This window comes from Streptopelia decaocto (genome assembly GCF_964273445.1).
Source record: "Streptopelia decaocto genome assembly, chromosome: 1".
Classification (NCBI taxonomy): Eukaryota; Metazoa; Chordata; class Aves; order Columbiformes; family Columbidae; genus Streptopelia; species Streptopelia decaocto.
The window spans coordinates 112,250,433-112,276,672 of NC_138663.1; the positions used below are offsets into that span (position 1 = coordinate 112,250,433).

The window sequence follows — 26,240 nt, forward strand, 5'->3', positions numbered from 1 at the left end:
AAATATCCAAATCAGCAAATTGTAAACAAAAATAAAAGTGATGCAGATTAAATTCACATGAAAGTTTGCCCTAATTTATCTTGGATTTCGTTTCATTTGTACATTCTCTGGATGTTTTAAGTGGGAAACATACTAAGCAAAGAGTGATTAGATGTACATAGTCACCAGCCAGTCCATTATAAACTCAGCTCTTAAAAACAAGAGTTTAATTCCTGAAGTACTGATGTTTTAATATGGACATGATGAGGTCTCAGCTGTATTCTTGATGATCACAGACACTCACAACCTAACTAGATTTTTTTTTTTTTAATGACAGTTTTTTTCTTTGCTACAGCCTTAAAAACCATTTTAGTAAGTAAATAGGTTACACATGGAATAGCAAGTACCTATTTTGTCCATTTCTACCTTAACTTGATGTGAACTTCTAAGCATTTCCCATAACACACAGTCTGTACAAGAGCATATACAGAAGACAAACCATTCTACGTTTATTTTGTAACACCAATCAAAATTGAAGGTATCAATCCAAGACTTTCAAGAATGTGTACAAAGTTAGTACTTTAACCACTGCATCACAGCTCATATTACGAGATGAATCGTCTCTCTCCCTCTGCATTTATATTTGTATTAGATATATATTCATTTATACTAATACCTTTCAAAAATATAACTGAACTTGTTTCATATGCATTATTTTTGTGATGATGTTTGGAAATTAAATGGGTAATTAGGACAACTGCGATTCATTCATGCATTTTAGATGCCTCGGGGACAGATGAGGTCTTTTTCTACCTCCCCTTATCTCCACCCTCCCAGTAAAATACTCAGAGCCGACACAACTTCCAACGGCACAGGCAGAAGAACACGTCTCCACGGTTGGACTTCCTTCAAAAATCTGCTACGGCTGGCACAGTGATGTCGATTACCAATTCATGAAATCCTGTGTGGTTGGTGGCTTGGTTGCTTGGCCTTTTTTTTATTATTCTCCCAGAAGACTGTTGAATGCAGATATTAGACAAGTCATTCACCAGTTACATTCACTGCCCTCAACACAGTCACTTGCAACTAATTCCTTAAGAGCTTTTTTGAGCAAGTAACAAGGGGCCAACACAGCCTATTGTACAAGATGCCATTGCCTGCTCATCAGACATTTGAATCCTCTATGATACAGGGAAACTTCCAAATGGAGCCTATACCAGCTGCTCCCCTGAAGGCAATGGCAGATGCTGGCGTTGCATTCTCATTCCAACTAGTTTTCTCACAATGACCGCTGTCACACGTAGATCCTTTTGCTTGTTGTCAGGAAAAATGAAGCTTATGTATCAGCAGCTTGCAGCATCTGCCTATGTAAAATCAGCAACCCTAGTGTTTGCAGTTCTTTTAAATGGTTGTAAAAGCTGGTTACAGTGTTCACACCCAAAAGGCAAAGGCTATTTTATCAACAGAGCAGACTGTTTGGTGCTCCACAAGTGTCCTAAAAAAACTGTGAATTAGAAAAGATGGGGTAATCCTTTAGTGATTTTTCTTCTCATTAAATTATTCTAGTAATAGTCTTCATAGTTCTTAGGGTTCAGGCAATAAAGAATTGCACCCCCAAATGAAAATATAGTTGCACCCCAAGCCAGGCCATAGCCCCAGTTGAACTCATGGTATATTTTCAAGCTGACCGTTTCGATGAACTTGATTGGGTAAAGGACTAAGCTGCACACCTGAAGAACAACTGAAAGAGATGGAAAAAAAAAATGTGTCAGAAGAAGCCTAAATTCATTTCCATAAAACACGGAAAACATCACAAAACTGAATTTCACATTTAAAATGCTCTTGGTGCATTTTTAGCTAGTAAGTACTTTTGAAAAAAAAAAAAAAAATCACCTTCATTTAATCCGAAGAAAACATAGCAGTTCTTCCATATTTCCTCGATGATGAGAAAATGTTATTGCTATGGTATAACAATGATCCTTCAGATGTCCAAGAAATAAAAAGTGAAAGCAATCTTTTCCCAGTTCTAATATTTTTTCTCTTTTGTATTTTAGTTTGCAGTCATTATTCTTCCCATAATAACAAAACTGAAATCACTTGTTCTATAGCTATTATAAATAAGTCAGAATGAGAAGCAAGAATAAACGAATATTAAGAATTATAGCTCAGAATCAAATAATTTACTTAGCCTAGAAATAATTCATTGTAGTAGGTGATACATATTTATGTTCAGTAAAAACTCACTGAATATTTCATATGCATTACTGTGTACTGTAATCAGATTTAATGATTTTGTTACACAAAATACCAGGGAATCTATAAAGTTTGATCAGTCACTAAACTTCCAACTGGCAAAACACTGTCTTCTATTACAAATTTAGGGGGTGGGTCAGAAATGCTTCATGAGGAAAAAAGCTAATAAAACAGATCAAATCCAAGGCAGTAAAAAGCTTAAAAATCATTACTTTCTACAGCACTGTCTCTGAGCCAGATCTCCTGCAGCCTGATCCACATGTCTGCAGTGGAATTCAGCAAACCTGTTAATTATTGTGCTACATCAAAAAAGCACACATACAGTAACCTGAAAAGGAAAATACACAGATGAAGAACTCAAATTTTCACAAGAAGATTTCAGTTTCATCAGCATCCATTCCCTTTTAAATTCAGGCACACTGTTAATAGAAAAATGGGAGAACAGTTTCCAAGGTAAGTAGGTGAAAATTACACTTGGTTTGAAGACAAGAATGAGCTGTATTGATGTAGTGATTCTTCGGGCCTCTAGTTCTGCCACCCACAAAAGATTAAACATCACAGGAATGTACAAAACATCCTTTTTGCTTCTCAAATATGGCCTTTTCACAGTGCTCCCTTCCAGCATTTAAAAACTAGCAATTTTTAAAGATTTCAGCAGGTGACGGCCTCTGCAAACTACCCCAACCCCCTGATCATGGTCAGGGTGGGCACATCTACACAGTCAAGCATATGCTTAAGTATTTGCAGGGCTGAGACATGCTGTGATGGAAGTTCAATGGTATGCAATGTAACGCCATAATAACTACTTTCTTTAACATCAACTGAATCATTTTTTTCAGTTTATTAGGTATTGTTAGGAGAACGAACACTATTTAGAGAATTGTTACAAAGCCAGAGCCCATATAAAATACCAGTGGATAATAGAAAAGGAGACTACTTTGGACTACACAAGCCCTTCTGAAATTACAATGAGAAATTACAGGAAAAATAAAATAACTTTATTTATATTCTGCTACTGCTTGAACACTTTACACAGTCAAAATCTGTCATTTACCTTTTCAGTTACACAAGCCTGCTTTAGTGTTGTCAAACTGGCACTTGGAGACTACCGCTCTCCTGTCCTACAGATAGGGACCACTGGTATGGGGAAATGATCTCCCATGTTCATTACACGCCCTTGGTGACAACACCTGACAAAACGCTCACTGGAAATTTCTTCCTCTCCATCCCCGCCCACTTAGCCTACAGACTAGTCTTTGGACTCTTACTTGAGACTGACAACCTGAATAATGTTTGGATAGTGGATTTTCTGATGTAGATACCAAAATCCACAGGATTTTTTTTAAATCCTAAAGTTATTGAAGTGTTACTTGGTGTTATTCCATTTTAATATAATTTTTGTCTGCCAGCTCATAAAAATACTGTGCAACACTGGAGAAATTTTGACAAGGTACACTAGGGGAAGCACCTACACTTATGAAAAGATTATGCATTCCAATTCTGTATAACGAGAGCACCATTACACCCCAAAGTATCTGACACATCTTTAAGACCATTCAAAGTCAAAAAGGTTTTCCTAAGATGAATGAATATAAGCAAGTTCTTCAGTGGCTTCCTGAACTGGGGCTGCAGGATCTCTGCTGAGTCAATACAGGAATTGCTTTGCTGTCTGCATATCAAGTTTCAAACAAGGAAGCTCTCCATCTTCCCTCAACCTAATATAGGAAGTATGCTCAATTTTAATCTACAGATTGGACTTGTCAAAACAAAACAAAAAAATTATTCTGTTGGAAGATGAACATGTGGCTAAAGGAGCAACACCCACAACCGGTATTTTAGACATTTTTATAGTGAGGGTTCCTGTTTTTGCTACTACTGGTCCAGCTATGTTATTAAAAAACTCAAAGGAAGTGCTGGCAGCAACTGGCCAGTGGAACAACCACACCTCACAACACTGTCATGGCTTTGCACTTTTTCTGCCTCTTGTCATTGTTGCTCCCTGTAAAGGGAGAAGGAACCTGTGTAGGCTAGAAACAACAGTTGGTGAAGTTATGAAAAATGACCAGTATGACCCAAAAAGTTCTTAAAACCAATGCTTGCAACTACTGATCTGCTTCCCATTAATTTAAAGGAACTCCATGCTATGTTGACCTGCTTATGGGAAGCGTATGTAACTACCTTTCTTGGGAAATGCTAGTATTTCCCATAGGAAAAAAGGCTGCAAAACAAATCTTAAAAAAAAAAAAAACAAAAACAACAACAACAAAAAACTTCAAAATGCAACTCAAAAAAGACTAATCACCTCAAACTAGACTATTCACTTCAAATTTCGACCCATTTTTATGACTAGCACCATGATGCTTGCAAGACAATTGCACAGGAACAGGAATACTAGTTTTGTTCTATTTATATGAAATATATGCCATTATACATACTCACCATATTAAACATGCATAAATCATAACAAACGCTTTGAAACTAGGAAAATGTAATATTTTTTCCTTGTTCAATTGTTTGACTATAACAGTTTTGCTGTCAAAAAAAACCTTATAATTTGGCTTTCTAATTGAAAAAGGTGGTGCTGGCTAGCAAGTTCTGTATTTCTGTTCTCTACACTGTTCCTCCTGCCCATTCACGGGAGTAAAGCACTTCATTAATAAACAATTGGTATTGCAGTGTCAAAGATTAACACACATGCAACTGCTGTCTAGGAAGTCATCTGTACTTAATACAACCTGTGCAATTAATTGGGAAGCAGCATGAAGAGAAAAAGGGTCCATGCTGATTTTTAAAATACTGCTAGCTCAAGAACAGACCATCCTGCTACAGAGGCAGATTGGGAATTTCAGCAGGCCGCCCAGCTGGCCAAACAGGGAGTTTCTCAATGCACAAGAAACAAGGATGCACAATGCACAATGCACAAGAAACAAGAGCAGGAAACAAGGATGGACAATGAAAGGGGAGTAGGAAAGCACTCTTTTGATACGTAGGTACAAAATCAGGAAGTCTGAAGCCCAGTCGGTGTCCAAAATTAAGCTAGGAAATGGCAAAAAGGGTAATAAAGAAGAATTTTCATAGATGCATTAGTTGCAAAATGAAGTTCAGAAAACATATTTATACAATGATGGACAGGAAAGCCAATCTAGTGACAGATGATGCACCATGACACTTTCTCCAGAACCTCTAAGTGACATGGTCTGGGAGGGCGTCAACCTTGCAGGAACAAGTTAGGGATGACTTAGAGTTGCCTCCATAACTGTGGGGACAGATATGATTGACCCAAGAGTGATGAAAGAGTTGGCCAATGTGATCACAAGCTCTCTATCATCTGTGAAAACCCACAGTTATCAGGAGATATTCAGATGGCTGGAAAAAGTTTAATGTGTCCATTTTTAAAAAGGCTAGAAGTGAAAAATCCACAGAATTATAGGCTGGTCAGTCTCAATTCAATTCCTGGAAACATTATGGAGCACATTCTCTTGGAGTCTACTTCCAAGCACATACAGAACAAAGTAGCAATCAGTAGTGAACCTGGATTGACCAATTAAGGATGAGGGTCCAGAGAGCTGCCAAGATAATCAGAATCCTAAAGTAAATCATCCTTAAGAGGAGGATGTGTGAGCTAGGTTTATTTAGACTCACGAACAGGTGGCTAAGGAGCAATTTCAAACCAGACTACAGTTACCTGAAAATGTAGCTGCAGTGATGGAAAAAAAACCAAACCCAAACACTTCTTCTTTGTAGCACCATGCAACCTAAGATAATGGCAATAGACACAAATCTCAGTTTCAGAGATTCAGGATGGACATCAGGAAAGAAAATAAAAAAATCATAAGGAGGGTAGTATGGCACCAGGAAGACATGCTTGGGGAGGCTGTGGAATCTTCATCCTTGCAGTTCTCCAAGATTGGTCCAGACAAAGCTGCAGATGATTGACCTATTGTTAGCATCTGTCTTGCCTCAACAAGAAGGCTGGACTACATCACATACAGAGTATCCTTCTTATCAATATTTCTTTGATGCTATGACTCTTTTTTACTGCCCTGTAGCAACTTGCACTACATCCTACTGAAGTCAGTCATACTTCTTCAGATCGTTTCATCGGTGTCTCAAAATCAATTTCTGTTCTCCAATATATCTGTACATTTTTTCTAGCTTCACTGGAAAATTTGACAAGAAGACTTTTATTCTACCTTCCCCATCATTATGAAAATAGGTAATAGCACAGAATTCAGGACGCAATCCAGCTGGACTGTGCTCTGACTCTCTGACAGAACAGAAAGATACATCCTCTAAGTATTCTTTAAATATTATCTGCCTTAATTTCTTTTACTCTCTCACCTATAATACTTCCACTTACCCACAGTTTACCTAGCTGACACATAAGAGCATCCGGTGAATTGTGTTAAAAGCTTACTAATTGTAACACATTATTCTTCTAAACACTATTAAAACATGGCCCCAGAAGGCAATAATCTTTTAAATTACAATTTCGTTTGCTTTTATGGAGATTTGTGGCAGGTACATTCCCCTCCCACCCTCTTGGACTGACAGACCCTGCACAGTGACTGGAGACACATACACCCACCTCAATCAGGGAAGAGGAAAGGCAAGTCCCTCTGGTCAACAGACAGGGCCCTTGGCCAATGAGGCACTTCGATTGAGAGAAGCTTTTAGACCATTGACCATATATTACCACAGAGGAGATTTTGACCCAGGTTACAAATGGAGTCTGCTGGAGACCTCATTTTGAGTAAGCTCTCCTTGGAGCAGCGGGTCTGCAGCTGGGGACTCTCTCCTTGAATTGGGATGCCACCCAAATAAGCTCCTCAACCTTTTGGTGAGCAAATGTTTCTTCTGGACTGTCCTTGAACACCCTCATCCTACCAGTGAGACATTATATCTTCTGGGTTACCCTTGAGAGTCCTCCTTTGTGACTGAGTAGGTGCACATTTTGAGTCATCATTCCAGAATTTTGGGAATTCCCTACATCCTGTATGTTGGCTGTGTAGTAATGAGTTCCCAACCTGTATCCTGAACCTGTGGTTAGAATGTTGTAGGAGTGCTGAATGATTTTGATAAACCTTGTTTCTAGTTTGGTTTTCTGCTGAACTATTTTGGCTAGAATAAAGTTTGCTCTGAGTTTGTTAAGTGTCTGGTTTGGTTTTGGTGTGCCACTGTCACAACTTTGAACAATCACACTTTCTGCCCTTAAATTAGGCTCAGTTAGCATGCCGTTACCTGGTAACCGTATCATGAGACTCCCAAACTGACGAGTTTGTGAGCTTGTACTTTGAGGATGCAGCTTTCAGCATCAGTTGTGTTCATGAGCACTAAGACACTGCAGCAAGTATGTTAGCTAGTGACCTCTACTATACCAAAAATGCTGGAAAAGCTGTATGAGCAAAGGTGGCTCCACATAAGAGTGTTCTGCACATGCCTTTCTGGATGCTTCACATTTTTCCATTACCTGAGGTATACCTGTTCGTCTACCCATTACACAGAGCTGACAGTATGTGGTTTAAACACATTCACTTGATGGCTTATTCTTAGTATCTAGGTTGAAATATTTTTGTGCTTTCTCATCCCTTCCAGTCCTAGTCAGTCAATCTTCTTCCTCACCTACAGAGCTGCTGACACCTGAAGCTGAGAATAATAAAAAAAAAATAAAATAAAATCAAAACTAGAAGAAAAAATGCTTGGAGACAACTGTTTGGACTCTAAAGGGCCTGGAAGTCACTTTTCCACTTTGTCCTTTCTCACACACAACAACGTTTTCTACCTGACACCCATACAGATCGTTAAATGCCTCTGAGCAATTCAGTCTGTGTCCTTCTTCCAGGGGCAGCTGGTAGACTCCTACCTAGAGCCATACACAATATTTGGTCCTGTCAGCAGATTCACAGGTCAGGGTGAGGTTTATCCTCAAAGATTTTCTGTGAAATCCACAGGTGATGGTTTGAATTCATGGACAGTGGCATAAGATACAAACTCCACTGTGCTGCAACCTTAACTTTCCCCTCTTCAGTAGGGGACTCTTTCCATAATTCTTTCAAGATATGCCAGCCCATATTCACCTTTAAAATAGCTAACATCAAAGATAATATCTGTAGGAAATGACACTAACTATGTCAGCATCAAATCCCAAAAGGATTCTCCTCAGGTTTGCCAGATAATGAAGAAGAATGGGGCAGGCTGTCTCAGCCTCATCATCTCCTTATCATATTCAGGTCATGGCTATTTAAAATGCTATTTAAAATGGCTATTTAAAATACACACACACGCAGAGGCAAAGGAAAGGGGTGAACACCACTCACAAGCTAAAGCACCAATATATTTTCCTTTTTGATGCAAGTGAGCATTAAATCCCCATTCCTCTTCCCAACTTTTATAGTAAAGACTAAAACTAATTTTATACAGAGGAGAACAGATTAAGCTTTAAGCCAAATGGCAGGATTTGGGATTTTTTTTTTCTTGGGGAAATTTGCTTCTTTTTTTTTTTTTAGTACAGACTTAACTATGTAGTAAATGAGCAATATGGCAAGATAGTAATTGTTCAGCCATTCACTGCCCAAGTTAATTTCTGTTAACATTGTGTAGTAAGTCAAAAACCAAATAAGATACGACTACAAAAATTCAATAATCCCATTTCCTTTGAAGTTAACTGCCCAGCATGCTTTATAATCTCAGAATTAATACTAAATTTTAAAACAATGGCACCAGTGCCTTTATTCATTCAACCAAGCAAGTAATGTGTCACATAGCACAAAAACTACAATTTCCGCTCAGGAAATCTGATCCTAGGTTGCGTTCATTTTCTAAAAGCAAATGAAACGTGACCTACTAACACTTCTTGAACAAATAAAAGCGCATCTTCAAGCATAGCGGCTCATTCAAGGCATCACTAACAGCAGGGGGCAGCAGGAGCCTTCCCCGGAGCTCTGTTTCGCTCCTGAACACCCTGCAAATTCTGTGCTCTTGTCTTTTCACATCCTTTTAAGTGGCTTTTTTTAAATACATCCTGAAAACTAGGCTCTGTCATCCTCTTCATTATGGGCTATCAGAAGGGGCTTAAGCTGCTGGCCCCAGTGCAGAAATGAGTGACAGGATGAAGACAAACCCTGCTTGGTGAATCTCAGGAGAAACTGAAACATCCATGCTGACTGAGCCCCAAACCACCAGAATGTACAAAAGGAGATGATGTGATATTGTAATTATATCTCACTAGACCAGTCTTACAGACAATTCAGATTCACAGGTCTCCCTTAAGATTTTGTGACAGTCTATATAAACTGTTCCATTTTCTTGTTTTTAAAACCAAACAGGGACTAAACTGTGACAGCTTGTTAAATTAATAACAAAGTAAGCAAGCTGACAGAATCAAATTAATTCCTTGTGGCACAGGGGCATATATAAACACCTTGCAACATAATCCTATTTATTTTCACACACAGGGCTTCGAGGGTTCACATTTAAGCATTAATTTTTCCTGGTTTAAAACTGTAAAAGGAAGAACATTAAAATAACAGAAATGGCTTTGTATGAAGGATAAAAATCAAGCAGCACAAAGTCACAGACTGAAAATGGTACTTTGAGATTTATCCTCTGTAGTTTCCTCTGCTGCATGCACTTCACAAAACAATAAATATAATGCAAATAAATAATTTTTTATGAACCAATAATAATGCAACTGCAAAAATAATTAATGCTGTGCAGAACCTGTATCCTGACAAACCTCACCAGAGTTAACAATGAAGTAAAGCAAATGCCTCTGAATTAGCATGCAGAACAAGGCATGTCTTCCATCACAAAAGTGAAGCTCCTCTCATGAAATTTTCATAATGGTGGCAGTAATCTGCTTACCTGCCGCAAAGAGCATGACTGCAACCGGTCTGTAGAACCGCCTCCGAGATCCCACGCAGATAGAGATCAACCCAACCAGGAAAGCTATGAGAATGATGGCAGCACCACCCAACAGCAAAGCAAGAGTAGCTATCTGCCAGTCTAGGGAAAAAAAAAAAAAAAGGGGGGAAAATATAATAATACAATTTCAGTAAAACAATCCCATAGGCTTGAAAGAAACAGCAGAATATAAGGAACGCAGAGCCTGCACCAAGGCTCAGATAAATAAACAACTGTGCTTTGGATTTCTTTTCTCCTAATTAGTGAAACACCTTTATACAACAGATGTAACTCAGGAACAAAGTGCCACAACCTCCAATATTTTTTCAAGGCTTAGTTGGCCTCACTGGGATTGTGGCTCAAGTAAGACTGAATAATTTGGTCCCTCGGTTTTTGTCCAATTTAGAATGAGAAATTCAGGCTGGTTCAGGATTAGCTATTGTGTGACCAGTCTATTGTAACTTTCTCACAGAAGAGAGTGAAAGTCAAACCTCTGCTTGAGCTGATTAGGGTGACATAGGAAGGGAAATGCACAGAGGCTTATCATATACACCTGTCACTTCGGAAGTACCAAGGCCACACGATGTGAATAACAAAACTCAGGTAAAGGCAGGATATGGAATAATAACTAAAAAAAAAAAGGTGGAAGTCAAGCCCCTGTAAAGGCAGTAATGATCATCAGATGCAAACCAAGTCAAATCTGAAGTCCATTTTAAAACACCGGTTATCCTGAAGTGTCAGTTTGTCTTTTTTCCCCAAAAAAGCAACTTCTGGATTTGGCCCCATGTATTTTCTAGTTATGCTCATACATAATGGATGCAGCTATAGTCAACATCCTTACAGTCTTAAGTCACATGAAAACCATTTGCAAGCTGATGGCCATCATGGGCCTATACAATACCCAAGACTTCACATAGGAGCTTCTGAAAGATTTTAGAAAGGCATGGGCTTCGTGCTGTCTCTCTTTGCAAAAGAGTATTTAAGACCTTGTCTCACTCCAAAAACGGGCATCAAGAAAATGAGTCGGATCACTATTTACTGTTTATCACTATTGTATAGTAGTTCAAGGAAGATCATATAAAATCAGCTCGTGCGAAAAGGACATATGAAACCAATGCATCTCTTATTACTTTGAAAATACTAGCATGCATATGATATTCAGAGCAAAGTATCCAAATGCATTACATAGTTCAAAGAAAATAAGTTTAATTATTTCCAAAATAAAGTTAGAGATCTTAAGGTTACTAAAATAAGAACAACAAAACCCCACATTCTCTTTTTGAAAAGAACAAAATTCAGTGTTTTAAAAAACAGTACATCTAGTTTCATGAGAGATCTAATCTGCTGAAGTTACTGCCAGTGCAGCTGTGGGGTTTGAGAAGGTTGGCAGCTATTATCACCAAAAAGCTTTCATATATTATATGAAAAAGGATGAAGGAGATTAAAAGAAGAAAGTGGATAGAAGAGCTATAAAAGCATTGCTAAAAAAGAAAGTTATTTTAAAGTAGTTTTTGAGGAAAAACACACATTTATTTTTATTCTTTTTAGAAATCCAGGGATGTAGTTTACTAGCACTTTAATTACTAAGTACTCAACCTTCCAATCTCTTTTACTTCTTGCCTTCTTACCAGACCAGAACCCAAGGCTGGGAGCAATCTCTCATTCTCCTACCTTCAGCATGCAACCTCTAACATCAGTTTGCTGTGTGTCCCACTGCTTTACTATTACTGGGATGGAAATACAACTGGGAATGTTATGAGGAGTGGCTTTTAATGTTGACATGATCCTTCATGGTTAGTGTACTGACGATTTAGAAAGTATTCTTCCAATATCAAAGTGCATTACAGATATAAAATACAGAAATAAATAAAGAGAATGGACCACTTCAAAACAACATGAAAGGAATCCTTGCACCAGAAAATTACAAAGATACAAAAACTGGACACATAAATCCATACCACCCCAAAGTTAAAAGCCATAAAAAATTGATGAAGTAAATCAAAGTACCAGATGGGAAAACTCAGAATCTAGGATTTTTGAAAGCCGCTACAAATAATAAAATATTAAATCTTGTCTTCACATTGATCAGATGCCAAAGTCTAATGCAAACAAAAAGCATGCAACACTGGAGTAGCAACTCCATGGAAAAAAGTTGAGCACCTTATTGCTTTCCAAGACTGTATTGGCAAGACCACCAATCAAGTGAAAATAACTAAGGCAAAGATGATATAAGCTTGGGGTTAGAATATAGCTTTACTTCCAGGACAGATATATCTATAGATTTTTGGAACAGTTTAAAAATAAACAAACTACCTTACTATAGTACTGATGTGGGAGGTAAAAGGACAAATCAGTGTTGGAAGACACCTACACTCCCAACTAAAAAAGAACTGACTTAGTTGAACAAAACTAATGTACTGAGTAAGAGAACTTACTCAGCGATGCTGGCAGTAGGACAAAACCGAGGCTCTTACTGTTCCTCACTGCTAGCTGAGGATCAGATATTGAGCGCTGTGCTCTGGGCCACAATGTCTGGAATTGCCTCTATTTTAGCTCCAGTATCCGTTTACAGGAGCATACAGTGCCACCAGCCTTTACCTTGAGCTGCAGCTGGGAGGGATTCTGGTTAAAGAACATCACGAAGGTCAGACATGAATGCACAAAGAATACCAGACTGAGTTTTCCTATACTGCCTACCATGGAAACCACATATGTAAATCTCCTTGTCGTCTTAGAAAAACCTTAACTTTCACTTCTGAAAGCCATTTGATCTGGTGACAAAATAAAGCTTATGTTGGATTAAGGAAGTAAAACCTTCTGCACGGGCATTCTACTTAACAGCAATTATTTTTTAAGAAAAAATCCAGACCACTGGACTTTATACAGAAGAAAAGAAACAGTCAAAGAAAATTGAATCACTGCCTCTGAAGGAAGAACACCCTGTAAGTTAGACAGCTACAACAACATAACCACATACAGCAAACACAGTTTTCTGCAATAAAAAATTGTAATTTTCCTCAGACTACCTGGGACTGATTTATAACACACAGCATCAAAATGGGAACAACAGATTGCTCTGTTACATAGTGTTACTGGTACACAGAACATAAACATCATAAGCCCATAGAGTATCCAGAATATGCCTGCACCATTTCTAGGCATGCACCAATCCTGCAAACAAGTTACTATATACCCAGTTCAGGGACTGCTTGTTCTCAGAGAGATAGGAACGTGCATAAACATGAGTAAAATGGGAACTTACACATGATCATTATTACTTTCCTGGATTAAAACCACAATTCAGTTACACTTTCAGAACACACATTAGATTTTTTCACTGTACATCACTACCGTTTATTTACACAACACATCCACTGTCTAAGAAAAATGTTAGGAACTAATAAAATTGTGCTCCCACAGATCTTAATAAACTTTAAGATTTTGAAAAGCCCTGTCGTCTTACAGTCACACCAAAATTAAGTTGCTTTGTAGGTTTATAACCATAGAGTCAAATGAAAACATAACTTCACATTTTTTCAGTGTTCCATCATTTTAGCAATATGTTAGGAATTGCACTGATAATGCCACATATCCCATCCAGACAACTACAATTAACACATTTTTGACAATTGGTAAGTAACTTGAGACAGATTTCTTAAGAAAGTCTCCCTTAACTTGTACCATTTTTAGGTATGAAAATCTAAATAAGTTTTTGCACTGTACAAGAAGCAACACAATGTCTATAACCATGGGAAACACGTACTGCAGTTCCAATGATGATGACAGTGTTTGCATAGTTCTTATTACAACAATCTCCCTATTAGTTTATGGGTGGGGATTTCAATATTTGGAAATACATATGAATATGAACATAGGTACTTAGCACATTTTCAAAACATACATGGTGGTGTAAAATTTATTAGAACTACCATGTTCAGTAAAATAAATAAATAAATAAACACACCCCCCCAACTATGACGATAATGTTTCTTTTCCTTTAATTCCTCATGCATAAGTCAGTGCCTTTTTGTAAGGACAGCTTGGTCTCATTGCTCTTTAGAAATTATGCCTGTTTCTTAATGATATGGAAGCACAGTGTTAATTGCACATTGAAATATGTGACCCTCCTCCCTTCTTCCCCTCAAATGAAACGACCCAAGGCTTTAAGCTGGATATTCATTTTTAATTAAGAGCAGCTCTATCTGCTCTATTTCTTAGGCGAAATAATACTTCAGCACTAGGATAAAATCAAGAAAAGCCATAAAATAAGGAGAAAACAGCTCAAAGTTCTGAAGTGTTTTTTTTTTTTAATCCCTACTTTGTTGGGGTTTTTTTTTTAACTCAAGAAAGAGCAACACAAAAGGCTAGCATTGTCATAGATTCCATGTTTTCAGCAAATTCCTCCAAAATTAAATATTTTATCAACATGGTATTCCACAGTAAAAGCAGTGGTGGCCATAAAAACATGTTATAGAATATGTGTATAGGGCTCTTTCAGACAGTGCAACTGAACTCAGTTCAACTCTTGAGAAATAAACAAGTATTCTTCTCTTTCATACAATGGAAAGACAGGGAACTGCTGGAGAGAGTCCAGCATGGGGCAACAAAGATGATTAAGGGAGTGGAGCATCTCCCTTCTGGGAGAAAGGCTGAGGGAGCTGGGGCTCTTTAGCTTGGAGAAGAGGAGACTGAGGGGGGTGACCTCATTAATGTGAGTGTCATGAGGATGGAGCCAGGCTCTTCTCGGTGACAACCAATGGTAGGACAAGGGGTAATGGGTTCAAACTGGAACACAAAAGGTTCCATTTAAGTTTGAGAAGAAACTTCTTGTCAGTGAGGGTGACAGAGCACTGGAACAGGCTGCCCAGGGGGGTTGTGGAGTCTCCTACTCTGGAGACATTCAAGACCTGCCTGGACGCCTTCCTGTGTAACCTCATCTAGGTGTTCCTGCTCTGACAGGGGGATTGGACTAGATGATCTTTCGAGGTCCCTTCCAATCCCTGACATTCTGTGATTCCGTGTGATTCTGTGGTTTCCACCAAGTCCTTTCCTCATAGATGCTGAAGCAGGAAAATACATGCAGGTGTTACTTGATGAAGGCAACAACTGACCCTCGTCTAGCACTGAACAAAACAAAACACACCTCTCTTAGGCAAGTTTTTCTGATTCATTGCAAAGCTTCTATTTATCACGTACCTGCCCTCAGCCAATAAATATTCTTAGAAATTGTTATATAGCATTTAAATTCAAGAATAATGAATTTGAAAGAATGTGTCAAGTAAAGCATAGAAGTTGAGGCACCCACGCATAAGAAATTAAATATAATCCATTGCATGTCATAACAATCAACTAAGATAAATAAGATAGTTAGAGATATTCCTAATTGCTTTATATTCAAAACTATTTCTAAGTTCCTAAACACTCATCATCAACTTAGCCATCAAATAGCCAATGGAAATTTTAAAAGTGTACCGATTACATAAAAACAGAAAGGTAGAATCTAGTTTCTAAGAGTATATTTATTTGTCATGCAATCAGTAAGATTTCCTCTTTCTTCAGCATGATCAGATGCACAGACTTTTGCAAAAGTCCAAGCTCCACTGAATTCAATGGAAATACCAAGAGAAAGATCAATATTGCAGTCACCATTAAGTTCTCATATTAAATTATTCCACAGAGAAGTCAGACCTTTGGAACCTCACCTGAGCCAAAATTATTGGGTTTTTAAGTAGCTGCTCAAATGAATTCTGCTTTGGATGAAGGGGATATTGGCTAAAGCTGGGAAGAACAGCGTCCAGAAGTTACTGGGTCCATACTCCTTCACTCTTGTGCGGTCAGCACCACAAGTACCATCTTTTGAGACTCTGCAGCACACACTTCTCCACACCATTGAGAGAAGCATTTTTGGGCAGTATCCATATCAAGCCTTCACTAAGTTGCTCGAGCCACAACTTTTCATGATGGAATCTTGTACAAAAATTGCAACAAATAAACATATTCTCCTCATTGTCAGTTTGTATAGTATGCTTATTACTGCTAGTTGCTGCGCAGATGCACTCTGGCTTTTAAATATTATTTTATGGATTGAGAGCAAGATTTTTTTAGGTATCAAAATGACTTGGTGTGTGTGGATCCCCAAGTCACACAGACAATTAAACAGCATTACCAAAGTTGCAGGAACCAGCCAGCTGTGGCTGAACATGTAATTTCCTTAAGACAGAACTCAAACACTCTACACCAAGGCTTTCTTCTGAAAGGCATGAATTTGAATGCATGAAATAACTCCGTGAGGTCACAGATATGTTAAAAAGCTGTTTGTGGAAGAGAGAGAAAACAATTTTCTGTTTCTTCTCTGACAAGAGATTTACGTATTGAGCTGTTCCCTAAGAAATTGGTCTTCATCCATACACAGTAGCACGTGGGACAAAGCCTTCGATAACCCAAGTCTTGCACAATGCAGGTGGGCTTGACAGTGAGGCTTTCTCACAGCTCTAATTCTATCAGGATTTTGACAACACCCAAATAGAATTTTGAGGATTTTATGCTGGGTGCCAAAATCCCTAAGTACCTCTTAAGGATAATTCGGAGGCTCCACATAAGGCAACAATCACTTTCCATTTACTGTACAAGATGTTTGTAAGATGATTTAGCATTCCTGATGCCAAGTGGAGAGTCATTTAGAGCCAGTCAAACAAAAAGCGAACAAGCACAGAGATGTGTCCAAAACACAGCTAAATGGGGCAAACCTGGTATGCCTGTGTCTTGCTGAGCCACAGAAAGCTAATGGCTAACAATGGCAGATGACTAATGAAGGAGGAAAGGCAGGTGTCTCCTTAGCTGCAGTATACCAGGGGCTAGAGGGCTTCTCAGAAACTGCAAGGTCTTTGCTTCCCAGCTCTGTCTCCAGACTTGAACCACTGCTCCTGTTTCACAGAAAAATTTCTTAACCACTACAGTAGACTGAAACTGCTCTCCTTTTCTGTCTGCTAAACCCAACCTGGAAAAAAAGAAACATGAGATCTACATGGTGTGTGAACCAATAAGCAAGAGGGAATCCACATCTGAGTCTTGCTTTGAAGTGCCTCTTACCTAACTAGTCCCTTCCACCTTTCTGGTGCTGTTTATAATCCTTTCCACTGATACACAAAAACACTTGAGTGTTACCGTAAGGCAGCCCATACTCAAGGCTCTCTCAATGGGGCAACAAAGATGATTAAGGGAGTGGAGCATCTCCCTTCTGAGAGAAAGGCTGAGGGAGCTGGGTCTCTTTAGCTTGCAAAGAGGAGACTGAGGGAGGTGACCTCATTAATGTGAGTGTCACGAGGATGGAGCCAGGCTCTTCTCGGTGACAACCAATGGTAGGACAAGGGACAATGGGTTCAAACTGGAACACAAGAGGTTCCGCTTAAATTTGAGAAGAAACTTCTTCTCAGTGAGGGTGACAGAGCACTGGAACAGGCTGCCCAGGGAGCTTGTGGAGTCTCCTACTCTAGAGATATTCAAAACCCTCCTGGACGCCTTCCTGTGTAACCTCATCTAGGTGTTCCTGCTCTGGCAGGGGGATTGGACTAGATGATCTTTCGAGGTCCCTTCCAATCCCTAACATTCTGTGATTCAATGTTGAGGAAAAATTCCTTAACAGTCATGTACAGAGCTGCATCCCTCTTGCTCAGGCTCCTCCTATGGCTTTCCTTTTCTCCACAGCAAGATAACCGTGATCAGAGGGGAAGAGGTCAGCTCTGTTCCAGGCATGATAGCAGCCCACTGGCAGGATGCAGCAGGTGCTCCACCACCTCCCCTCCTCAGCCAAGGAAGGACATGCTCACTAGGTCAGGGGACTCATTAGGCAGCCAAGGCGCAGACTCCGTTCATCCTTCAATGGCAAGCATGGCATGCCTTCCACCCAAAGGTGCCAGTGAGCATGCAGGGTGCAGTTTGGTTCCCAGAGAAGTGAGCAACACACAAAGCAGAAACGGTCTCAGTTTCTCAGGATGATCTCTACGGCAGTCTTGTATAAGCTATGGGCTACATTAATCTGCCTGATGTCTCGGTTTCAGCTGCTGTGGTCATCAGACCATGTGTGTCCTCGAGATTCCTGGACTGAAACTTTCTGTGTGCTTCAACACCACCTCACGTTTTATCTCCCTTCTGTACAGGAGATCAAGCAGAACAACAAAAGCAATAAAAATATGGTAAGCAACTCTGCTGTCGTGCATAGAAGACAGATTTTGCCAGGCAACAAGGCAGTCTAATGCCTGGGGGGGTTACAGATGTATGAGCAACTTGAAACATAGCAGGTGCTTGCTCATCTGCCCATGACACACATCTCTCCTGAAGATTAAAGCTTACATTCCTTATTTATTCAAAATATATACATTTTGCCTTTTTTTGTACAGCTGCTATCTGAGCCGTGGACTGCCTGTATTTCTAAAGTCATAGAGTGAAATCCTTTAAATGAAGTGCATCTTCAAATAAAGATTTAAGTGCTGCCATTATATAGATCTTTAGTTTATTATTTAAAGGCAACATGCATTGCACATCACTTTTGCCAACAGAAGACTTCAAGAAAAGCACAGCATTACAGAAAGTCATGTAATCTATAATTCATTCACAGAATAGTACAGCATGTACTCAGGCACTTCTTTCATTGGATACGTGGCATTCTTCTGAGATTAGCTCACTACTATGCCATTTTAATTATTGGATATGCATTCATTCAAGAAAAAAAACAAAACACACACACCCACAACTTCAAGAACCTCACAAAAACCTGGAAGTTTTAGAAGTATGTCATTAGGAGAGAAGTGTGGAAGTGTTATACAAACTTTTCAAGAAAAGTTCACCTTTTCTGACCTCTTCTATATATACTACTGCATTTTAGTAATCTGAAGAAGGAAGAAGTACGCTTTGCGTTGGAACAGGAATGTGATTATTTCCCACAGTTACTGATGTTCTTCAAGCAAACCGGCAATCTTTTGCAATTTTCAGAACTCATTCCATTGTTCCTTGAGAAGAACAATTAGCATGTAAAATAGTTCAATGAGTATTTCCCATCAAAACAATGGCCTTTATATTACAGAAATGGAACAAGTAAAAACACATTAAGCAGTACAGCTGGATAGACTTTATCCCATCTCCTGATGTTACCTTGAAACTTATGTGGTCATCTTTGGCCACAAATCCATAAGAGAGGCAAGGTCACTCTCTATGTGATTCTAAATATAAAATCTCATCAAATATTTAAACCACTTATATTATTTCTAACACAAGGAACATCTTTAAACTTACTGGTGCAAGACTTCTTTATTAAATAAACAAGATTTAAAGCAACAGGATACACTACTGTTTTAAACTGCAATGAACAGCAGCAGTAACAACAAAGGAAGACTTCTAGCCTTAGTGAGTTATTTTTTAAAATAGTATTATCAATGATAAGGTGTGTGATGCTCTCGATCTGATCAGCTACATTCACACAAACTTCATGTGTTACACACAAATGTGCTGTAACCACGTCTCTTAGCTGCTTGGAGAAGGGTGGCTGAAATAGTAGCCTCCATGATACTAAAAGTTCCAGACTAATGAACACAAGTCTTAGATTTGCTGTTGCCAGCGAGCATGGCCTTGGGAAGCCTGAGGCTAAAATAACTGGTCCATTTGTGAAAGAGGGAGCATACCTTAAAATATTCTATCTGGGGCTACTCTGAGGTGTAGTTAACAAATTTGAGGCATTTTGAAGCTACTGAAGGAGGCAGGTAGACATTAGGTGTAAACAGTGTATCAGTCATCATAGAATCACAGAATAATTTAGGTTGGTAAGGACCTCTGGAGGTCATCTAGTCCAGCTCCCACTGGAAAGCAAGGCCAATCTCCAAGTCAGACTCAACTTCAAAGTTAAATCAGCTTGCTCAGGGTCTCAGACGGTGAGTTTGAAGTAGTATAGCTTTTGATTTTATATTCACCTTCAGAGAAAGCGTTTGGGATGAGTATTAAAGAGAGTAATATGCAAAACGACAGACTATAGTTTTCAGAAGAAATGTTTTATTAATTGCTCCTTACATTGTACGAACCAGTTTCTTCAGACTTAGTAAAATTACATTTGCTCTTCTTATGTTATTTTACAGCAAACTATCAGCCTTGCTGAGCTTTTTACAAATATGTGTCAACATCAACTCTGAGCAATGATCCACATCTTCTAATGAGGAAGCTGCTTTTGAGCTAGCAATTTCCCCTTGGAACAACCCCTCAGATTCAAAACAAGCAGATACCATCCAAGACTATTGAGCCATGTTAATTCGGATATCTGCATCTAATGTATAATTAAGGTTAAACCCCTTCAAGCGCTACCAAATGAGTATCCTCTGATGCTTTTTTATTTTAAGAACAAATTAGAACAGCATTATAAGGACAAAACTAGACTGCTTTACTGCACTATGCTTAAGTTAAGCTTACCACCAAGTTTAAACATGTACAGAGACCCTGTTGCACTTATTTCCTTGAGATTGTTTTGTGTTTCAACCATTCACAGACAGTTCATAGAGTGTAATGATCTTATAGAAAACTGAATGTTGCATAAACAAATACACAGGTTGAGAAGTAACAAAGTCATATGCTCCCCATAAACCAGAATGAATATGGTTAACCAGTATGAAACCATTCAAATGTATTTTTATATATGCTATATACACAATAAACTGAAATGCTGTGAAGAAGCCATTGTCTTCTATGAATAGCATATACATATATTGAAGCCAAAAGACAGAATGTCTACATGCAGATCAGATTCTACGGAACCATTTATGTCTTCAACACCATATTTACATATCTTTGATTTAAAGAATTATAATGGCTGCAGTCTATTGCATAAATGCAAATTTAGTGTTATTAATTCTGCAGGAAGACAACAACTTCCTGCACAGGTACTGACACACCACACAGTGGTACATAAGATACATTTAATTTTAAGCAGATGCTGTGATAGAAATAAATATTCATACATAACTCTTAACTCCTGATAAATCTGCAAATGATCCATCACAAATTAGACATAATACACTTCAAATGAGGTCTAAAAAAAATTTTTGTTTAAAGACACCAAAGGAACACTCCAAACCTCATAAATTGTTTGGTTTTTTGTTTGTTTGTTTGGGTTTTCTTGTGTTTCTTTGGTTTTTTTTTGGTTTTTTTTTTGTTTTGTTTTGGTTTTTTTTTGTTTTTTTTTTGTTCTGTTCTGATTTTTTTTTTTTAAGCTTAGCACATGAGTTTAAAATACAGCTGACTTAATGACAACTTGTGCATTAGCCAAGATAAGCTTTGATCATAGAAAATAATTTTATGCCTAGACAGCTGGTGAAACTGTAAGGCAGCATTGCTGGATCTCAAGATTTGCTTTCCATACCAGCAACTTTATTAGTTTTTCAGCTCCTGAAGTTGCTATTAGTGGGAATTTTAGAATTTCATCAAGAGAAGAGGGAAACAAGGGATATGCAAGAATACCTTTCTAGCTCCTTCAATTACACAAAAAAAAAAAAAATGAATAGCTCATTTCCATAGACCCTAAAGACTCAAAAAGAATAAAATCAATTTAAGATGAGATATTTTACACTCTTCAGGTTTCTAAAAATTAATTTGACTTACTATTTTACATACTTGAACCGGCAATATTGTGACGTACTTACACAACTTTAAAGAAGTACAAAAGCAAAGGATTGCTTTCAAGCTGTAAAAAAAAAAAAAAAAAAAGAAAAGCCCTCAAAACACTGAGTGGATGAATGAATGCAAGAACACATGCTCCAAGCACTAGCAATGCTGAAGGAAAACCGAGAAGGATTATTTCCTGCTCTAACAGCCTGTGCAATCATGCTCTGTACATTTCCTTCTGCTCTCCACCACTAAGTTGGCCTTTTGATAGCAGTCAGGGGTCCTACATCTAATTACAACAAAGGTTTTTAATTAAACCTCAAATATGTTTTAACAGCTTCTAGCATGAGCTTGCCCTTGATGGTGCCACTTGAGGTGCTCTCCTTTAAGGGATGATAAAGTAAATCTCTTAAAACCAGGGGTGAAGATGCCTTTTTCACTGCTTTTCACAGCTAGCCAGCTACAAAGCTGCTTGCACCGGTATAGAGCTAAAAAAGCTTTCCCTGTGGGAGCTCTTGGCTATCTCCAAAATATACTGCTTGCTAGATTCTTGATATAAGAGGAAAATGCACCTAAAATATTAAGGCAAGAACACAAAATGGTCTCAAATATGAGCCAAATCCAACTTGGTGAACTTACTGGGAGCCTTCCTATTGACTTAAATGGGAATTGTAACACACTCACAGAAGGGGAAGGGAAAACAGTACAGTTTCTCATATTTCAGGGCTCCTCAAGTGCAGCATTGTGTGTCAAACATGGAGAAAATACAGGGTTTATTCCCACCACCTCAAATAAAACAATCATTCACTTCTTCCCCAGTAGCTTGTGAAACCTGGCTACACTAGACTGGAAAGTATCTAAGGAAATGAGTAAAGCTCATTCAAGGAACTTGAATAAAACTAGACAGGCAGGAATTTTTGCTCAAGGTAGAAGCAAGCACCAGGAGAGGGCAAATTTTCAACACACAGCATCTAACAATACTACATTTCATGCCCATCCATCCTCGCCCATTCATCTTCTACCTTCTCACAAACAGACAGGTGACCAATAAAGAAATGAGAGAGATTAGTGTCCTTTTATGCTGTTCCATAAGCTGTCCTGCTCTTGTTAATGTCCCACTTTTGTGAGTGTGTACACGCATGCGCGGTGGGGAGATGGGATGAGGAGGGAGCCAAATAAAAGTGTGTGTGGAGGTGGGGGGGATTTGAAGCAGGTTCTCATTCAAGCCATCTGAAAAGTCTTTCTGCAATCAAGGGGATAGTATTTCAGGAGACAGGGAGAAGGGGCAAAGGATTCACGTTGCTAAGGAGACACGTAGAAGCTGACATTCCTACATAAATTTCCATTTATACTGGGGAAGAAAAAGAAAGCTCTCTGAAGTTTCTGTAGATACCCTGGTAACTGATTGAAACTGACATTTCTTTACAGTTTGTTTTGGCATTACCTGACTCAAAACCCTAAACAACATTCAAACCCTCAAATATTACTCCACACAATAACAGAAAAAAAAAAATAACCAGAGTAGCAAAGGAACCTGTGCAATTTCTGCTCAAGCAGAGATCACTTATTTCCCAGAACCTACACAAGGGTTGCAGAAAAGTGAGAAAAAAGGAAAGCATCTAGAATATACAGTCAGCCCCTTGCCTTTTTTTTTTTCCCAAAACAAACATCTTGTTCCTGTATGATCTACCCAACCAGAGAGCACAGTGATCCAAATGGATGATTTAGCAATGCAAGCATGTGTGTTGGGAGGACAGGGATGGGGATGAAAATGGGGCCAGGGCAGGGGGGGAGAAGAGGCTGGCTTTATTTGTCAGTGTTTCTATTGGGACTCCAGAAGTTGCTATCAGTAAATAAAATAACTGATGAAAACCTAAACAATCATTGTACTACAAAATAATTTACTGAAAAATATTCAACAGGCAGCTTGTTTATATTATTCACAACCCATTTTTAAGTACTCCAAGCAATAGTGAAATTAAAAAAAAAAAAAAGTCTATGACCAAATACCTTGAAAGCTGAAGAACAAATGAGCATCAAGAAATCAAAACAGGGAGTGTGGCAAGAGGGCAAAGAAGTATGAAAGACGATGGGAAGACTGATACTTGCTAGAGAAAGACACACAGAAACACACCCAAGAGGACGGACAGAAGGCCAGAGACCAGAACTCCTCACTCGGGACAAAAATAACAATTGGCTTTGGTTAGGAAGCCCCAACTTTCCAAGACTAGTGACTTCGGGGGATGGCGGCAAAGTGGGGGGGAAATTATAAGACGCTTGATCCCCAACAGCTTCTTACTGTATAAGGACAACTGCCACACGGATAAACGATCAAAACTAGTGCAAACTCGGGATCTTTCATGAAAATACAGGCAAAGGCAGATATTAAATCAGTCACCCCTTTCGCTCGCGGAAGCAAACCGCTTATCTCTCCTGCACCCTACACCATCTCGCAGGCAGACGGACGAGCCTAGCACGGGCTCCGCGGGCTCCCCGCCTCCAGCACACGCTATTTACAGAGACCGCCGCCGCCTTCGCCCCAGCCCGCAAGCCAGGGAGAAGCCGGTTCGGGGCCGTGAAGCGCGGGAAGGGCAAGCGCTGGGACCAGGGAAAGCAGGGTGGAGGTTGAGGATGGACGAAGCAGCTCAGGAAAGGAAGGAGTGTGGAGGACGGGAGAACAAAGGTGCTGGGGAATTTTTCCCGGCGGTGATCGGAGGGTGAAATCGGGCGTGGAGCAGGAGCGGTAGCGGGCGGGACGAGGAGCACGGAGGGGGACCGGGGGATGGCGGGGCAGAGCCCCGGACACTGCTCCTGTCCAGGGTAATGCTGGCCCCGGGAAGGGGTTGGGACACAGTTCCGGAGGAGACAAAGGTGAAGGAAATGGAGATCCTGGTAGGGCAGCCAGGGCACGGGGGATAAGGAGGTCTCAGCTCACAGGGTGCACCGGGGGAGCGGGAGGCAGCCGAGGTAGGGGGGGAAGGCAGAAAGAACCGAAGGAGGGACGGGGCAGGGGCCAGGCAGAGGGCGGTCGCGGAGCCGGGTTGGCTCCGGCAGGGAGCAGCGGAGCTGGGGGGAAAACGGCCGGGGCGAGCTTCAGGGCAGCTGTATCTCACCGCTGTGCAGCGTCGACTCGCAGAGCCAGCTGTCCAAGTTGCCGGGCTTGCGGCAGGACTCCCAGAGGGACAGGTAGTACTGGTGGTCCGCCGTCACCCAGGCGGGGCTCAGCACGGCTCCCAGGTCCAGGCACAGCGCTAGAAAGATGCACACCAGCCCCACCAGCTTCAGCGGGGTCAGCACCGAGACGCGCACCTCCTCCATGCCGCTGCCGGACGAAGCCATGGGGCCCGGGGGGGAAGGAGGAGGAGGACGCTCTGCCGCCGGCCCCGAGGGGAACAGGAGCGAGAGCCCAGCTCCGCGCAGAAGGGGCGGGAGGAGGTAGGAGCAGCGAGACCAGCGCTGACTAACGGCGAACAGAGGCTTTCGCAGGCGGCGGGCAGCGCCGCTCCCTCCTTCGCCGCGCTCCCGCCCCGGTGTATCAGGTGCAGCAGCTCCCCCTAGTCCCCCCCGGCGCCGCCCGGCCCGGCCCGACGCGCTCCTCCCCCTGCCCGCCCCTGCCGGGGGAGGTGGCGGCCGCGGGAGGGCCCGGCCTGACCGGGAAGGGGTGGGAGCGAACGAGTCGTGTGCGCGCGGGCCTGGAGGGGGGCGATGGGGCAGCCCCTGCCGGCTCCGCTCCGCCCCACCGGGGCGAAGTTTGGGGAACTTTCCCACCGCCACCGGAGAGGTCGGGAGCCGCTCTCCCTGCTTGCCGGCCCGCCCCGCCGACCCTGGCCCCGCCGGAGAGGAAGGGGGTACCGGTCTGTCCAGCCGATCCGTGATCGTGCGCGCCGTAACCCTGCGCCTGTGGCTGGACGTCACGCGTGGAAGCGCAGGGTGTCCCGGGCGGAGCGAGGCGTGGAGGACAGCGGGGGCTGAGCAACCCCGGCCCCACCGGCCCCCGCTGCCACCTCCGCGTTAACGCGCCCCTGCGGCGAGGAACGGGGAGAAAGGGAAGGCTGCCTCGGATTCAGGTTTAGCGGTGTCTGACCTTGATTCCTTCTCTGAAGTGACCTTTAAATCACCAGTTGTTAGTGAAAGGTTTAAAAAATAATTCAGCATTTCATTGTTCGTACGCGGACGTACTTGCAATTCCTGCTTCCCTCTCCCATCAGCGGCGCTTCTGATCCCAAATTAAATCTTGAGGAAAGATGAGTACTTTGCCTGGTTTTAATTTCATTTCTGTTTATTTTGCTTGATTAGCAATACGGTGCTGGGAATGTCAAGGGCATATGTTTTGGTTAGTTATTAAACATGGGTACTAGTATAATTCAGTGTCTAAATCAGCTCTCCCTCATGAGATTGAAACACACACAGACATTAAGATAGAGTATAATGTCCATTGAGGATTATTAAAAAAGAAAAGGAGAAAGATT

The 26,240-nt window shown here is 40.7% G+C and overlaps 1 protein-coding gene across 1 annotated transcript; it reads right to left on the reverse strand.

Moving 5' to 3' along the window:
* Positions 1-464: 464 nt before the first annotated feature.
* Positions 465-25,767, reverse strand: TMEM47 (transmembrane protein 47). The gene is made up of 3 exons (XM_082055955.1): positions 24,885-25,767; positions 10,096-10,236; positions 465-1,720 (listed from the first exon to the last, which is right to left on the reverse strand). Exons 1-3 carry the CDS (start codon positions 25,108-25,110, stop codon positions 1,542-1,544), a joined length of 546 nt encoding a protein of 181 aa, XP_081912081.1. The 5' UTR covers positions 25,111-25,767; the 3' UTR covers positions 465-1,541.
* Positions 25,768-26,240: the final 473 nt, after the last annotated feature.

What these genes read in the sequence shown, in the direction of transcription:
- TMEM47 (XM_082055955.1), bottom strand. Translation starts at nt 25,110, where the DNA reads ATGGCTTCGTCCGGCAGCGGCATGGAGGAGGTGCGCGTCTCGGTGCTG. An exon ending in CGAGTCGACGCTGCACAGCG is followed by an intron (nt 10,237 to 24,884) that starts GTGAGATACAGC and finishes TTTTTTCCCTAG; the next exon opens with ACTGGCAGATAGCTACTCTT. An exon ending in AGTCATGCTCTTTGCGGCAG is followed by an intron (nt 1,721 to 10,095) that starts GTAAGCAGATTA and finishes CATCTCTTTCAG; the next exon opens with TTGTTCTTCAGGTGTGCAGC.